The sequence below is a fragment of the Haliaeetus albicilla genome, chromosome 8, assembly GCF_947461875.1.
Source record: "Haliaeetus albicilla chromosome 8, bHalAlb1.1, whole genome shotgun sequence".
NCBI lineage: Eukaryota > Metazoa > Chordata > Aves > Accipitriformes > Accipitridae > Haliaeetus > Haliaeetus albicilla.
This window is the reverse complement of record NC_091490.1, coordinates 34,768,272-34,784,973: the sequence shown is the minus strand read 5'-3', so window position 1 is coordinate 34,784,973 and position 16,702 is coordinate 34,768,272. Positions and strand designations below refer to the sequence as shown.

The 16,702-nt window shown below is 42.6% G+C and overlaps 1 protein-coding gene across 2 annotated transcripts in view; it reads right to left on the bottom strand.

Moving 5' to 3' along the window:
* Nucleotides 1-473: 473 nt before the first annotated feature.
* TDRD5 (tudor domain containing 5) overlaps nt 474-16,702 on the bottom strand; it is a 30,434-nt gene continuing 14,205 nt past the window's right edge. For both annotated transcript variants that reach the window (XM_069789701.1, XM_069789702.1), the window contains exons 3-12: nt 16,059-16,490; nt 15,106-15,233; nt 12,012-12,232; nt 10,883-11,089; nt 9,192-9,258; nt 8,043-8,243; nt 6,618-6,779; nt 4,424-4,573; nt 1,743-1,959; nt 474-914 (exon numbers count right to left, since the gene is read on the bottom strand). In XM_069789701.1, the coding sequence (XP_069645802.1) occupies nt 715-914; nt 1,743-1,959; nt 4,424-4,573; nt 6,618-6,779; nt 8,043-8,243; nt 9,192-9,258; nt 10,883-11,089; nt 12,012-12,232; nt 15,106-15,233; nt 16,059-16,490 (1,985 nt within the window). In that variant the 3' untranslated portion in view covers nt 474-714. The remainder of the gene's footprint in view (nt 915-1,742; nt 1,960-4,423; nt 4,574-6,617; nt 6,780-8,042; nt 8,244-9,191; nt 9,259-10,882; nt 11,090-12,011; nt 12,233-15,105; nt 15,234-16,058; nt 16,491-16,702) is intronic.

The window sequence follows — 16,702 nt, the reverse complement described above, 5'->3', positions numbered from 1 at the left end:
AATGCCAGCATTCATAACAAGGGCACTTCTATTTTCACAGCTTTTCTCCGCATTAACGAACTCAAGCTGAAGAGGATTTCTTGCCACAGGGAAGGAGCTACATAACATGGCCAACATCAAGCTTCAAGCTTTCTCTCACTGCATTCTTTATAGATCTCATTCGATCTGTAACATGGGATTCCTGACGCTTTGTATGTGTGGCATCCTAATTCACCAACAAACCAGAGCATCATCTTCTTGGGGAAGGACGTTTCTTTTTGCAAGTTACCAGCACTTAAGCGGACTGAGGCCTGAGCTGGGATACAACCAACTCTCCTAACAGCGAGGAGCCCGTAGAGCATCCACTGTGTTAAAACCCAAACCCACCTCCCCACGCAATGTCAAAACTGCTCGTGCACCAAAGGATGGAGGGATGGGTAGCCAGTTTACTTCTCCTAAACTTAAAGGATATATAACACAATATGACACTTGGATGTTCTCCTGAACCATTACATTAAAGAGCAATAAATCAGTACAACAAAACCAAACTATTTTCCTGGAAGTAGAAGTAACATTTATCACATGCACTGGGCACATCTGAGATGATGTCAGACTCAAGAGTTTTTCAACGGATTAAACGTTTCTGAACAAAGAAAATCACAGTGCAGTCACACAGAAGGCCTTTGCTGCTCTAGGCAGCCTTCCTCAGCAGCTGCTCCAGCTTCTCCCTTCTTCTCACAACTTCCTTCTCAGGCTGGGGAGCCACTGGAAGTAGTCACTGGAAGTGGCTAAGCGTGCAGCTGCCAACACCGCACATAGCGTGGTAGGAGGGACATACAGTTTCTGAGACGGCCCTTGGTCAGACAGCCCACTGGCACTGCACAGGTCAACTGCAAGACTCCCAGGAAGGTCTTTGTTCTTCATTTTCTCTTCATCTGCATAAGGAGGGACACAGAAAAGAAAGATGGTATCTACCTTGGCAACTCTAAGAGCTCCAGTTTAGACTGAAATCCCTTTTGCCTGGACCTTACCAGGCCATGGCAAGGGGACTTTCTCCTGCACGCTTATTTGACAAGCCCAACACAGTACAATCCAAGAGCTTCTCTCCTCCTCCTCCCAGTGCTCACCCCCATTTCCCCAGAGGTGGGAAATCAGATGTGAATTGAGTAGCTCCTGTCTGGAGAACTGGGCATCCACTCCAGACACATGGCAGACAGCTCTGTTCCAAGGCACAAGCAGGCACTGCCTTTGGCAAGTCACTTAATCTACCTCATAAATTGGGCAACTCTCATATAAGTGTTGTAAATTCTTTCATCATTTGGAAGATGAACACTCACATAGGGACCTTATAAGGTTTAAAAAATGCTTTTATCCCTTATGGTTGGGAGATTGAGAGACTCTCAGTATGAAACGAACACAAGCTAACATATGGAGTGGAGAAAGAAAGACTTCTGCATGAAAGCAGCATAAAGTCTAGAAAAGACAACAAAAATCAACAGAGAGAGAAATAACCCTCAATTCATTTGTTCCCACTAAACACTTAGAAATACATTTTGCTGCAGAAAGGTCAAACTGATGCATTGCATCCAGCCATTTATTATTGTCACATCTCCATCCCACAGAAACACCAACATTTTCATCTGTTCTAGCAAAGAAGCAGCACCAGTCCTAGGACACCCAGTAGTGACTACAAGACTCATAGTACAGTAACAGACTGCTCAGCTTTCCGCTGTGTTAACTTTTACTGACAAATCTATTCGTACTGTTACGGTTGTCCAGCATAAACGGTATTGCCATAAGTAGAACAGAGGGATGTACAGCTTCACGAAGTTGGGCCTTGTTGGAAAATCTTTCTATCTGATCAGGGTCATCTTGGCTCATTTCTGTTGGTTGCTTGGAGTACATAAAGGAGGTGTAAAAGTCTTCCACTGACTTGAATAAGACAACAGGCACTGAGGACTCTCCAAGAGAATGAGGTGTCTGCAAATGTATATAAAAAAACTCAGGAGAGGGTGTGATTAGTACACACTCAGTTCATTAGCTGCCCTGATGTTTATTATCTCTCAAAGTCCACAAAGAACTGGAATGTCAGCAACTGGATGATTTAAAAAAAAAAATAAAAAATACTAGTTACTCACAACCTTGGCCAAAGGGCAGCTTCTCCTGCACAGCAAGCTGAAAAGAGTGACAAATTATTACAAGATACAAATCACCATGTCTTAGCAAAAAATTAACAGCTGGCTCATCTCTCAGCAGCCCCACGCAGAACAAACGATGGCAATGACAGAGGGAGTTTCTGGAAGGGAGTGGCAATAGAGTCAAATGAATTTTTGCTTAAGAATACAAATTAAACTTAAGTTCCAGGGATGGTCACCCATGTCTCAGCCATAGACAGGGGCTAGAGCCACTGTTTGTATTTGTTAATTCAACATGGAGGAGAAAAACAGTGAAACGACAAACAAGCAGCAATTCACTTTGCCCAACCATATTTGTTCAAAAATTAGGTGCTTGCTCTCTAGGCTTCTTTTGTTTTCAAGGCAGCAGAAGAAAGGCATCCATCTTCAGAAGGGGTGAGTCACCATCCAGAGGTGCTTCACCCTTTGGTGAGAGTGTGTTCAGAGGATTAGCCAAGAAAAAAAACAATTGTTTTTACACAAGCAGATTTAAGCAATTTAAATTGCCCCCCCACAAGGGGACCATGAGGCGCTCCTGAAGCAGCAAGGAGACCTACATGGCTGCGCAGCAGAAATTCTGTGCTGACAGGATGCCAAGACAGAATAATTTGAATGACAGGCATCACTGGAGTCCAGTTAACCAACTACTCAGCTTGATACCACCAGCCCACTGAAAACCCCTGCCTAACATACAGTAAAAACCAGAGTGTTAGGACAAGAAAAAAAAAAACCACCCACCAGGGTTAAAAGATTATTATCATCTCCTCTTGCCACCCAGCTATCTTGATGGGGGACAGGCAGTGTCGCTGCCACTCCGCGGCAAAGCAGAAACAGACAGGGTGCAAGGATGAACACTAAAAATGTCTGTTAGCACTGGAAAAAGCTGGAATGGAAATAATTTAAAAAAAGAGGCTGTTCAGTTTACAGAAGAGGCAAACAAGACAGGATACCCTAGAGTGCTGTGAAGGGCAGGAAGTAAGGCAGTATCTGCTCTTCCTCCCGATTCACACAATTAAGAACACTACCTTTGAAATGAAAAAAGAGCAGTGAAAACTGGAAAGGAGGGAATACCACTTGGTGATGCTGCAAGTGCCACAAAACCCCAAGGCCAAGCGATGAGCAGGAATCAGAGAAGGAAATCCTCCTGTCTGTCCTCGTAACTAGTTGACTGGTGCATTCCTTCCCCCTCGAATGCCTATAGGCAGGATTATTTTTTCATCCCACGGTCTTCCTCAATAGAAATTCTTGTCACTTCTTCTAAAGACTGTAACAGAGATCACAGTCAGGGACAGAAAATGTGCCCAGGACTTCTCTGATCCATTTAGGAAATTCCTATACTTTGAAACTCACACAGTTTAATACTTGCATGGGAGCATTTAAGTTTGCTCACAAGGACCCTATTGCTATCTACCCACCTGCCTCCACCTCATCTCATCTCACTGTACTTTATCCCTGCACTTGCTACCAGAAGCTTTCCTCTTCTCTCACTGTCTCAAGGTCCCTCTTCCCAGCTTGCTTTCTGTCCATCCCTTTCAGGTAACATCCCCCAGAGACACCAATTCTTCCAGCTCTGCTCTAGACTATCTGAGAAACAACTTCCCCCGATCCTTCTAGAAAGAGCTTTGTCTCAGCCACTATCAACCTCTAGATGTGTAAGGAGCTGTGGTTATCCAAAACCTTGTAGGCACACTCCCATTTCCAGCTCTGCAATCCCTTCTGTGACCCAACAAATCCTGAGTGATACTGGCTCCCTGCTGAACCCAGAGCAGAGTGTTTGCAAAGTGCCACGCTGCAGGCTCCATTAGACTCATCATTAAGCACAATTTAAGTGGTAAACTTGCAACACTAGCACACATAATGCCTCAAAGCACAGCCCAAAACACAACCCTCCCAAAACCACCCTCCTAACTCAGGAAGATGCCTGCGTGATCCAGAGTAGCCCCACAGTAACTCCCAGTAACCCTCAGGGCCATGAATGGAGGGGAAGCAGTGGAATGAAGAAGAGCCAGGCTTGATCTATAAAGTGCCAAAATAGTCTTGTTTCCACAATACCTTGACGTGCCAGTGGAGCACTAGTGGATCATCAATAACACCAGAAACAACAGCAAAGAGGAAAATGTATAGCTCTGAGCCCATGCTAACAGCCAGATGTGATTTCTTTGCCAGTCACTTTTAAAAAAAATATGTCAAAGCAATCAAAGGGTTATTCAAATAACCTAAAAATAACAACAACCCCTCTCAACAGCAACAGCTGAGAAAAATGCCCCTACCTTAACCACTGCCATAAGCTCTGTAGGAATTTCATTTGTATCCTCCTGTGCAAGTTCGGGGTCTTGGTCTGTTGTTCTTGGGACACTAATTTCATCCAAAAGTGGCCACACATCATCCCCTGTCTCCTTCTTAGCAGACAGGTGCCGTTGCTAAGGAGATGGACAAAGCAAGAAAAGGTACAGCTAGTGTGGGTGGAAAAAAGCAGGATGCACTGGAGCAAAATACAGAGCAATGAGATGATACCACTCAGAGATTAACTGAGACAGAAATGCAAAGGAGCTTTTCTGTTCTGCTCAGAAGTTTTAACATTGCTATCTGGAGAAATCTGGGCTACCTGGAAAGGACAGAAAGAAGACGGAAGGACAGGAAATAATGTGAACAGGAAACTAACTGTCACTTTAACTTCTCCACAGTAAAACCTATCACTTGGAAAATACAGTTTTATTCAAGCCATGTTTTCTGGTTATTGCTTCCTGCCTCCTGAGAAATTTTACCATGGAGAAGTGTCCTAATGTAGCAGAGCTGATACAACACAGTGTCCACCCATTTTGCACTTAAGGAGGGTGAGGGGAGGAAAAAAAAAAAAAAAAAAAAGTTGTTTATCCTGACAAAGCAAATCTAAGATTGGACAATGCAAAGGGAGTTCCCCATGGCTTAAGAGGAGTTACCAGAAAATATTAGACACATTTCATTCCAGTTCAAAACATTTTGAGCCATTTTATAACTGTCATTGATGATCATATTAGCGATGCACCAAGGAAGAGAAGGAAACATTTTGGAAAGCTAAACAGAGCAACAGAGAAGGAAATGTTTAAAGTCTTACACAAAGAGAGATCTAGAGGACTGCAATTTCTGGAAAAGGATTCTAATAAGACCCTTAAAATCAGACATGACAAAACCTGGATGCATTTACATTCCTCTGGTCTCCAAATCACCAGCTATGTCTGACATTTACACAAATGGATCTTGCTACAGTTAACTAGTTAGGGTACTCTTCAGATTTTTCCATTAAAATTAAAAAAAAAAAAAAAATCACAATAAACTCAGATTTGCAGTCTTCATCACCTTAATTTCTTCCAAATACATACATTAAGATGCTGGTTTGTGTCCTTCAGTTCAGATGATATATCGACAGTGCAAGGCCATTAATATCCAAGATATACAGCTTATATAGAGTTTCTCTAGCACAGAAACGCAGTTGGCTAAAACAAAACCTAGGTAAAATGACTGCTTTACAAGTTACTAGCATTACTCTAGCTTTTACTCTTATTTCAGAGAACTATCAGAAAAACAGCTCCAGAGCAGGCACACTGCTCAACACTTCAACAGCTGGCATTTACTTGAAAGGTGCTTTGGCCCCTGTAGTAAAATGTGTCATGAAAATACTACAATTTAAACAACACAGAAAAGTAGAGAAAGTCACCTGTAGACAAGTGTTCCCAGTGTTTCTAACAGTACTATATTAGATTGCACTCAAGACCAGGGTTTTACTCCCTGCTTAACCCCCTCTGTTCATTAGTTTCTCCATCTGTCAAATAGCAAAGGGCTCCTCTTTTTAACATGCTGTGAAATCAAAGGTGTAAAGCAGTATCCAGATCTAGATATTATTCACCTTTAGAGTTATCTTTTTAATAAAACTATATTTGTATACAACCTTACCCCCCACAACAACGAGCATTGCAAATTGCTTCCTTTTAGATAAGTTTAGAACGAGCAAGACCCTTAATATGAATAACACACCACTAGTTCTCTTCTGGTCTTCTCCCACATTTAAATGATACCCCGAGTTACTACACATCCTTTGCTGAACCCCAGAGATGTGAGAGGAAAACACACCACTTCTTGGCTCCCGGGGGTGCAAAACATGAAAGTGCCAGGTCAAACAGATCTCAAGAATCTGGTACTGGTCTGAGTTCTCAGAGTCCACTCTCTCTCTAACTGAAACACTACAGTACATATGGGAGGCTAGAAAATCATTGAGCACACATGCTCCCTGAAGTCTGCAAAGGGATCAGAGGACAAGCAGCTGGAGATGTATTTATGGTCCATGTGTAATTGTTTTTATATTATGATGCTGCTTGCTTTTTATAAAGGCAAAAAACCAACTCCACAAAAAAACTGCATGAGACTGAAACAATACATGTTTGGAGCCGATTTAACTGAATAATAGCTATGCCACAGCCAAACTCCCACCTGGTCACACAGTTCATCGCCGTCCAGCTTTGAGGTTGCTGTTTCACTACCTGCATCTACAGATTTCTGCTGCAAGCGAAGGTCTGGCTTCACCAGTTCAGCATTCTCCTGCTTTCCACTGGGCTGAACATATAAGGCCGAAGGATTCAGTTCCATGAATCCCTAGGAACAAACAAAAAAACCCCAGAGTATAGTCAAGGAAACCATGTTGTAACTACCACAAAGAATAAAAAGAATTCAGCAAATTTCTAATAGGTTTTATGAAGAAGCACACCACCCACAAGTTAGCTCCAAATTCTTGCAGAAATTTTCTTACTACAAAAATCCAACTCCCCTCCCTCTGGCAACAAAATTACTCAGCAATGTCCTCCTCCCCCCAAAATTGGACATACACATGCAAAAACACAATCATAGGATCTAATCCTGCCAAACACACATTCTGCCTCTACTAAATAAAACAACAGATACAAGCACTCTGGGCTGTAAAGCCTGACTTTCTGCTGAGATATAAAATAGTGGCAGTACCTTTCTAAGTTTTTCATATCCAGAGAGTTCTTACTGAAACTGAGCTGAGATGTCCAGATAATGACAGAGAGATGGGCCTAAATCATAAATGCTCTCTGCACTGGCTTACAACTTGAATGCCTGCCCAAGGCACAACGTGCAATCTACCATGGTTATGCTGTCCAACGCTGTACATTTCACTGGCAAAGTAAGAGACTTTTTAAACCAAGACCATTTCCATAATTCAGTTTGTTAATGGCATAACCAATCTCCAATGCCTAGAGCAGAAAAGGCCAGGATAATTTATTTAACTATCCTGTTCCTCGCTCAACTGCCCCTGCCACTATGCAGCACTACTTTTAAGTCAAACAAAATCTAATCGACTTCCTCTCATTAATTGTTTGGATGAATCAAAGGCCTCAACTTATGACATAACAAAACTTGCTGGAATTAACAACAGGTAACGAAGCAACGCAGCTCTTAACAACCTGTCAATTCCATCTCAGTTTGGCCTTATGCTCAGAACATCTATAGCTATTTTACTTTTCCTTGTTATTTATACAATGTGTGTCAGCTTCAAGTGAATCTGCAATACTACCAAGCTAAATGACTTAAAAAAAAAATAAAAATAATCAAAACCTTCTAATCCACTGTTAGAAGACAGGATGAAAATAATTTGTTCTACTAAACCAGAACATCTCTGCTGTATTATCAGATTCCGCCTTAACCAAAGAGCAAGCTCTCACCATAGATTTATACACATGGGATGCAGTCACAAAATAGTAAGTTACAGGAAAGCACGGAATACCAGTTTTGCTCTTCACAAAACTACTCGCTTCAAGCTAAAGATCTTCCCATTACAGGCACCCAACCGATCCTTTCCCTGCCCTTCCTTTCAGCGGCACATGCCTCCCTCCTGACCTGGGAAGGAACATTCTCTCCGCAGATGTCAGCACATCCACCATCCCTCAAGACACAGTGGAAATAGACATCTTCCTTGGTGGACGTGTCACACAGGAAGAGATGCAAAATGCCATTCACATATTCATCCACAATGCCCACAAGTAGCTTGGAGCCACACAGCTTCTTGAATAGGAGAGTTGCTGCACTGGACCACGTACCCTGAAGAAGAAACAAGAATGTAAGAGTACTATAAACAGATCAACAACCACTGCTTGAGACTCTCCCTTGTAGGCACTTGTCAAAAAGGCAATTAAGCTAGGTCAGGCTAGGGACAAATACAGCAAAGTCAGGCAGGCAAGCTTCCCAAGCACTGAACTAAATCAAACTAACCTAAAGCCTGCAATGCTAGTTACAATGGGAATGCCCTTTCACCCTAAATACCTATTTCCATACATGGTTCAATGGCATTCACCAGTGATTTTATCACAATTGCCTAAAATACAGTTGTTTGGTTTTGGTTTTGTTTTTTTTTAATTCCTGGAATCATGTGATTATAAGTGTTAAAAGTGTCAAATGTTTTGAAGAAGCTGCTAAGCCTCACTGCAATGAAAATTGTGATTCTTTAACCCTCAAAACCCAGAGGAAATAACATCTTTAATCACAGAAGCAATTCTGCTCACATGCTTTCTTCAGAGACTGTACTTCTCAGGCTTTTTGACCAAGAGGTTTCCCAGCACAGAGGAACTTTCTTACGACCTCTATAATACTTTGGCTATGCTGATTGCACCAAACCAACTCACTTAAAGCTCTGTCACAAAAGAAATTTTTAAAACAGAAGGCTGGAGCTACCAAGGCTTCAGAATGATCCTGGAGAACTACTGGCAAGGGCAGAAATAAGTTTGCTCATTTGCTTAACTGTAACTATCCATTTCTGCAACAATATAAGCAAGAATACTCTGATCACGAGGAAAACAGACAGTGGAATGGTGATCACTTGCAGAGAAGAGACTTACACAGTCATACTCTGAACATAACAGCAGCAATTCTTCTGTAAACATCAATGGGACCTGAGTTAATCCAAACGTTTGCCTTTATTAGGTGAAAAAGCCAACCTCTATTTCATAGCTCTCATACACGTGTCAAACAAAACTGCATGTGAACACATACCTCCACAGGTTTTACCCATGCCAAGGAACACGGGATGGCCTGAGCAGGGAGCTTCAAGTAGCACCACCTACAATACAGAAAAAAGCCATCATCATTACAGCAAAAAACAGAGCAAAACCAGGCAGAAGAAAAGAACTTCCTCCTCTTCCGGGTTTTAAAATCAGCTTAGGAATAGAGGCACATATTGGATTTTGCACTTATGAATAAAACCCAACAGCAGCTTTGGAAAACGCTCCTTATCCAGAGAATGGGCACAGCAAAAATAGCAATAACAGCTGGTCCCTTATGCCTTCCCTTGCCCAAGCATCCTCCCATCATAATCCCTTATGATTACAAAGTTATGGACAGAGAGCAATGACTTTTGAACCAAAGAATGCCAATGGCCAGGCATGAATAGAGGCAAATGAGAGGGCAGAAGTAAATACAGGAAAGGTACTGAACTACAGAGAACAAGTACCTCTGACACCGCAAATGCATGCCACTTGGACTGGTGTCTGTTCAGGAAGATGTTCACATACATTCACGGAACCCAGGAAGGAGGATTAAGGAACTTATCCCAAAGTGTCAGAAAGCAGCAAGCAGAAAGACTGAGGAGTAAAGGCAGAAACAGGAGAGGATTTAGCCCAAAGTCACTGTGAGAGAGTGATGGACAGGGCTGATGAGCAAAGGGCCTGGAGTGCTCAGCAAAACAGGTCTTAAACAATGTCACCTCCAGCATTAGCATGTAAGCAAGGAAATGCCTGCAAGGCACCATTATGGAATAAAAACCCTGATCCTTTCTAGGAAATCTGCATGCTGGGATGTCTTCCTGAAGACAGACAGGCCAGTCAGCCTCACCTTAATCCCTGGGAAAGTGATGGAACAATTAATCCTGGGAACCATTTCTAGGTACATGAAGGACAAGAAGGTGACTGGGAGTAGGCAACATGGATTCACCAAGTCATGCTTGACCAACTTGACAACCTTCTACGATGAAATGACCAGCTTGGTGGGTGAAGGGAAAGTAGTGGGCATTGTTTACCTTGATTTCTGTCAGGCTTTTGACACTGTGTCCTGCAAGATCCTCGTAGAGAAGCTAATGAAGTACAGGCTGGATGAGCAGACAGTGAGGTAGATTGAGAACTGGCTGAAGGGCCAGGCCCAGAGAGTGGTGGTCAGTGGTACAAAGTCTAGTTGGAGACCAGAAACTAGTGGTGTACCCCAGGGGTCAATACTAGGTCCAATACTGTTCAACATCTTCAGTAACAATCTGGATGATGGAGGAGAGTCTACCCTCAGCAAGTCTGATGATGATACAAAACTGGGAGGAGTAGCTGATACACCAGAGGGTCATGCTGCCATTCAGAGGGATATCTCAACAGGATAGAGAAACAGGCAGACAGGAACCTCATGAAATTCAATGAAGTCCTACACTTGGGGAGGAACAACACCATGCACCAGTACATGCTGGAGGCTGACCAGCTGGAAAGTGGCATTTTTACCATGTGGGTGACCGAGCACTGGAACAGGTTGCCCAGTAAGGTTGTAGAGTCTTCATCCTGGGAGACATTAAAAAACCGCCTCGACACGGTCCTGGGCAGTCTGTTCTGGATGGCCCTGCTTGAGCAAGAAGGCTGGACAGGATGACCTCCAGAGGTCTCTTCCAACCTCAAACATTCTGTGATTCTGTCACCTATGTGCAATTTACTTACTTGAGGAATCTCAGCCAAGACTTTCGGACAATTTCGAGGTTTCCATAATCTGGGTAGAACACCTCTACTTCTTGGTCATTGATCACACGGTGGATGATAACGCGGTACCACCATTTTGAGACTGTTACACAGCAAAGCTGTCCAGGCCGTACTGAAGACTCAGGCATGATATAACGATCAGAAACAAGTTTATTTGAGTAGCAGTGTCTGCAAAAGATCATAATGAAAAACTGTGCTTGGTAGGATGCAGGAGATGAACAAAGAGAAATATACAGGTCTTCAGAAGAATCCTGATTTCAAAAAGTCCCCATGATATGAATTTTCAGGAGTTATTTTAATAGATGCTTTACATCCCTGTTCTGCTACACTTAAACTGAAACGACAATAAAAAATGCAAATCCAAACTTTTAACATCTGAATGATAACCTTGTGGTCCAATAAAAAGTTAATTAATGGGGATTAATCAGAGGCTAAATACAGTCATTCTAGTCATTAATTTTTAACATTACCTTGACATGTCAGTGCTTCTTATGATCCAGGTTCTGGAGTACTGGCTCACATACACAGTATCTGTCTGGAGAGTCTGTAATCACACTTACACGTGCCCCATGGACATCAAGCATTTACTTTGTCACACGATTAACAGCAATTGTAGCACTGTTGTGGTGGAATAGAATCCCAAATGCATAACAACTGACACAAAGCCACTGATGGGGTTTTGCTTTCAAATATAGATATCACAAAGGCCTATTACCTGTTGCTTTTTTGTAAGTGTTGGAGATGGAAGTAAAAGCCTTAATCCAGCACATTAACAACAGTAGCACAGACAACAGAGAGGTGCAAAGGAACCCTAAAATTCCTTTCCATTACCCTTCCAGGCTTTTAAAGTTTAGGACTGTCTAGGACACAGCCAAGCTACTGTGAATTGCTATTAACCATACTTACTGCTTGCTAGTTAAAAGGAACAGGTAAGCATTATGAGTACATGTTTCAGTATGGCACCAGCATGTCCGTATCAAGAATCAACCCAGTAGCGACCATAACTAACAGCGGGGTGCCCTGTTCCCTCAGCACATACACACACACACACAACGGGTAGTAGTACTGAATCAGCATAGCATGTTCGCACCTCATCTCAATCATCATATCCTGCAGTTTATCAGATGCTTCCCTGCTGCAGATGTGGATGTAGAACTGGCTAGGAGAGATGATGAATTCCACAAAGACTCCCACCAAGCACCTTCTCTCCAGTGGTGGTAAGCTGCAAAGGCTTCTGTCCTGAACAGCATCTGGGGGGATTTCTGGAGTCATTATCAACTTGTCCAGCAGGGACTGCTCCAAATCTTGAGGCTACAAAGGCATAAGAAGAAGGTGGCACTCAGATGTCTCCCCATGCACTGAACACACATAACTGGCCTTTCCATTAAGGTAAAAAAATAGTTCTGCTTTCCTGGGGACCCGTGAATTACTGAATATCAGAGAATTCCAATAAATTGCACAAACTTGGATTAAAACTTTCCCTGTGATAGAAGCATTCATCTTCACACTCACTCTCTCCCTTCCTCTTTATTCCCTCCAGTGTAAGGAGGGGTGCCACAAAAATACCTTGCTCATATTCCTGCAAGGAATAAAGGAGAGGAATTGAAGTCATGTCACATATTTAGACAAAAGTATTGAATAGCTATTGCTAAAAAAACAAAACAGAACAAAAACCCACACCAAAAAACCCAAACACAACCCACCCATTTGTTGGATTTTACCCAAAGGATGCTATTTCTATGTTCCGTGACCATGAAAGAGTACATGACTGAACCAGCAAAATTCTACCTGAAAATGATTCAAAAGTGAAGGAAGGCACAAATGCACCTCACTTTCACACTAGAGCTATTTCCCAAGGATAAAACCAAACAAAACCTACAAATTCTGTTATTTTCTCACTCTGGACAAATTTGTACATGAGTGAGCTATTAGCACAGCTTACAATTTTGCATTACTAACTGCTGAAAACATTATTTCACTTGAACTAGTGTGGATCAGCTACATCAGCTACTTTCACTACCTCAAGAGCTTTCTTTCATGCCAACAAACAGCACTTCTCCAATGATCAGAAGTCAAAATTATTTCAATTTTACTCATTGTGAATATGCAACAAGTTACCACTGCATTATACATCAGGGAATGTATGGGAAATCTGTCTTCCAGCACACACCCCATTGCTTATATGTCTAATTTCAACTGCAAACAATGGGGTTTTGCAATACTGGCTCTTTTAACCATCTTTTAAAGAAGCAGGTAAGAGTCTCTCCTTCTGCAGACTGAGCAAGGGCTAACGCCCTTGATTTTTTTTGAGCTAAAAATTTTGACTAAAACATTGAGTTAAACGGTAAGTTAACATTTTTTAATTAAAAGGCAAAGGAAGGAATTCTTGCCGAAGCAGCAGCATCACCTCTAAAAACCCCTTATATTTCCTCTAAGAAGTGCCTGTGAATAGTGGAATTTCTAAGGGACAGTTTTGCTCCGAGAATGCTCTTCGTATCAGACTGTTAAGGGCACACATGATCTTTATAATCTAGCTCACACATTGGTAGTGACAACAGATATTTCTTTGAAAGATATAGAAGATGTGTGCTTAAAAACATGTCTACAAAAAAGCAACAAAATTATAAAAAGATAAACCAACAGGACACACTGTAAAACTAGGCTTACAAGAGGCATGGCTTGTAAGACTAGCTAACTCCTTGTCCTAAGCTGGACTGGCAGGTGCCAAGAGTGGTGTGGATGACACCTTTCCTTCTGCTCAGGGCAGCAAGAAAAAGCTGTGGAGAGCAGCAGCTCTATATACTTTACCCTTCTCAGGGCTGAGCAGATTGACTCAGCCCTTGTCCCTCATTTGTCCCTTACACCACTTCCACTATTAGTCTCTCGTGACTGGATACTGGATACCTTGCAGCATGGTGGGGATCAGGTCACATCTTTTCACTCTAACTTGCGGCATCCCGATGAATAAGCATTCATTGCATACCCAAACTAACACATTCCAACCTGCTTTCCTCCTCTTCAGGGCATTTTTAAAAACAAAATGGCAAACTTGGTGTTTCATGACAAATAGTTGTACAAACATCTTTCAAGACTTATCCTCCTAGGATCTTTAAACAGGTTCCCTTTGTCACAAGAACAGGTTCCCTTTGTCACACAAGAACAAAAATCTGGAGCTATCTGGACCATATCGCCCCCTTTTTACCCTTCCCACAAGCAGACTTTGTTTGATCTAGGGGAATTGCCTGTGAACTTCATCATGCCAAACTAAAACTTCTTTAAAGGATCAGAACAGCGTGCCAAAAATCTCTAAAGGGTATATGTTTTATGAAGTGCCACACAAAGTCCAACTCGTAGTCCCAGGCTTCCAAGTTCATTAGTACACAAAACACCAAAGTCAGGAAGAACTCCTGGGATGCTTTCCCTACCTATGTGCTCCAACCGTACAGTTGCATACAGCCACAAGATGAGCTTGGCAGAGGAAAAAACTCTAAGTAGGAGGATTTTCCTGAGAAAAAGAAGGCCTAAAGATGCTCAAAAGACAAAAAATAGAGGGGACAAACAAATTCTCCCAGTCGGGTTTGGCAGTTCAGAGCCTCTGTACTGTTCTTCTCCATCCCTTTCTAAAAACACATTGCTAAACAAACAAACAAAAACCCAACAACAAAACAAAAAGATTTTCCAAGTCCAACCAAATAGCAGAGTTGAGACTGCAGGAATCAAGGTCTCTGAGGACCATTCCCCAGCTGTGTCACATCGCTGCTTGACACTTAAGCCCTGCCTACTGCAGCAAGGGAAACTCCACACAGCAAGGCTCAGAACAAAGTTATTAAAGTCCAATTACAAGTAAGTACTGCAAAAGGTATCACCACTATTATCAGGGAGCAAGATCATGCTTAACTGACCTTGGATGATCTGCAACACAGAACTCAAAACCAGAAAGAGACCAGAAAGAGACAAGAAAAAGACCTTGTTTGGATGGCATAGAAAGCTACAAACCAGGTCAATGTGAGTCTGGTCATGTCCAGACTCATCTAAAACTGGTACAAAAAAATTTGGAAGCAGTAGTGCATCAACAATGCAACAATCAGAAACAATGCAATCAACAGAAACAAAAGCAGTAAAAAGAGTATCAGCCCCTGGATTAAGACATGAAAAAGCTACAGATCGCTTTTCCAGCCACTTACTTGTTTGAGGCCATCACCCAAATCTACTGCTTGTGTTTCCACTGGCTCTGACTTATCTTCTGCTGTCAGGTGGAAGCTCTCTGTCTCACAGCTGGGTTCCAAAGGAGGCATCTCAACTGCAGGTGCTGCTGCAAAGATGATAATTTGGCTGTTATTCTTTGTTGGACTGATGCAGTGTTACATATTAAGCAGAAAGAGAAGACATCTGAAAATGAAAGTCTGAAAGCACTGGTGCTATTTTCCTCATCTCTTGTAGCATTCACAGCCACCACAGTCGTGACGATTCACTTCAGAGGCATCCTCCACTATATTATTAAATTAAAACAAAACAAAAAAGACTTGCTTTTGTAAGCATGCTAAAGGTTACATTAATTGCTAGAATGATGCTAAAATGAATTTTCCCCAGAAAAGTCAGGAATTTGGCAGGAACTGGATATGATTTTCTGCCTTCTCTCATAGCTGTTATGGGAGCGCTGAGGACACCTGCAGTCTCTTCTGTTTTCTTTTGTGGAACATTGTAGCTGTGCCTTTCAGACTAGGGCTAAACCTTCAATCTCAAAAAGCACATCGGAAAGGCTTTACCAGCCTGCAGAGCAGACATTAAAGAGATCCTTCTAGTTCTGTTATCTATTGCCTGGAACAACCAGAAATTCTAGTCCTACACATGCATTCAGAAAGTCTGTACTCTGAATGGGCTAAACATCCCTTCTTTCACTTCACACCAAAAACCAGTGGCAACCTGTAGAAAACTTCTAGTTAAGTTCTCTGCTACCAAGACAACTCCATTGTGACAGCTGCTTCTGCAGCACCCCACAGCCCTTCTATGCTAAACCCTAGGTGAACTGGGGCTACTACAGCAACTGGAAATGCAGCAACATTCACTTGAAACACAGTTGCTTGGCCACAGTGCTTGTGAGAGCTAGTGTTTTCAGTTAAATAACACACTGCCTCACCTTGCGGCATCTCTTCCCATGCCTCCCCTTGTGGCATCTCTTCCCTCTCTGTCTCACTTGCCAGGTGCTTCTTCAGGGTCAGCAAGGAACCTGCTCTTGTCTGCTCAACTGCAATGATATCAGACATGCTTCTGAGGACTTCAAATATGGAGAAAAATCCATATTGTGTGTACTGGAAAGCCCGGCCAAAGCGTCTGAAGAAGGCCTTATCAAAGTCCAAGAGCAGAAGTGGCGAGGAACTCAGCAGATCCTGCAGCTCAGCCTTCACCGTTGCTGGCAGGATGGGAGCCCTGCCCCTCCGAGGGGAACTCTCTGGATTCTTAGAGGAAGAAGCAGCACCTGCCTTCACAGCAGCCCTCTTCCGTGCCCTCACACTTCTCCTCTGTCTGGCAACCAGTTTGGCAACCGCTTTGGTGGTCTCATCTGCAATGGCTACCAACAGAAAGAAATCAACGATTAGACTGACAAAACAGGGAACCATTAAGAGCTCTACACAGGCAAACCTCCTCTTCTTTCCTTTCTTTCCTCTTCCCCCAACCCTTTTCAGAAGCAGGTGCCTCCTTCAAAAGCAATCACACTAAATCATGGCCGATTTCCAGCAGGGCAACCACTTTTCCTCTCCCTTTGTGAAGTGAACCATTTTT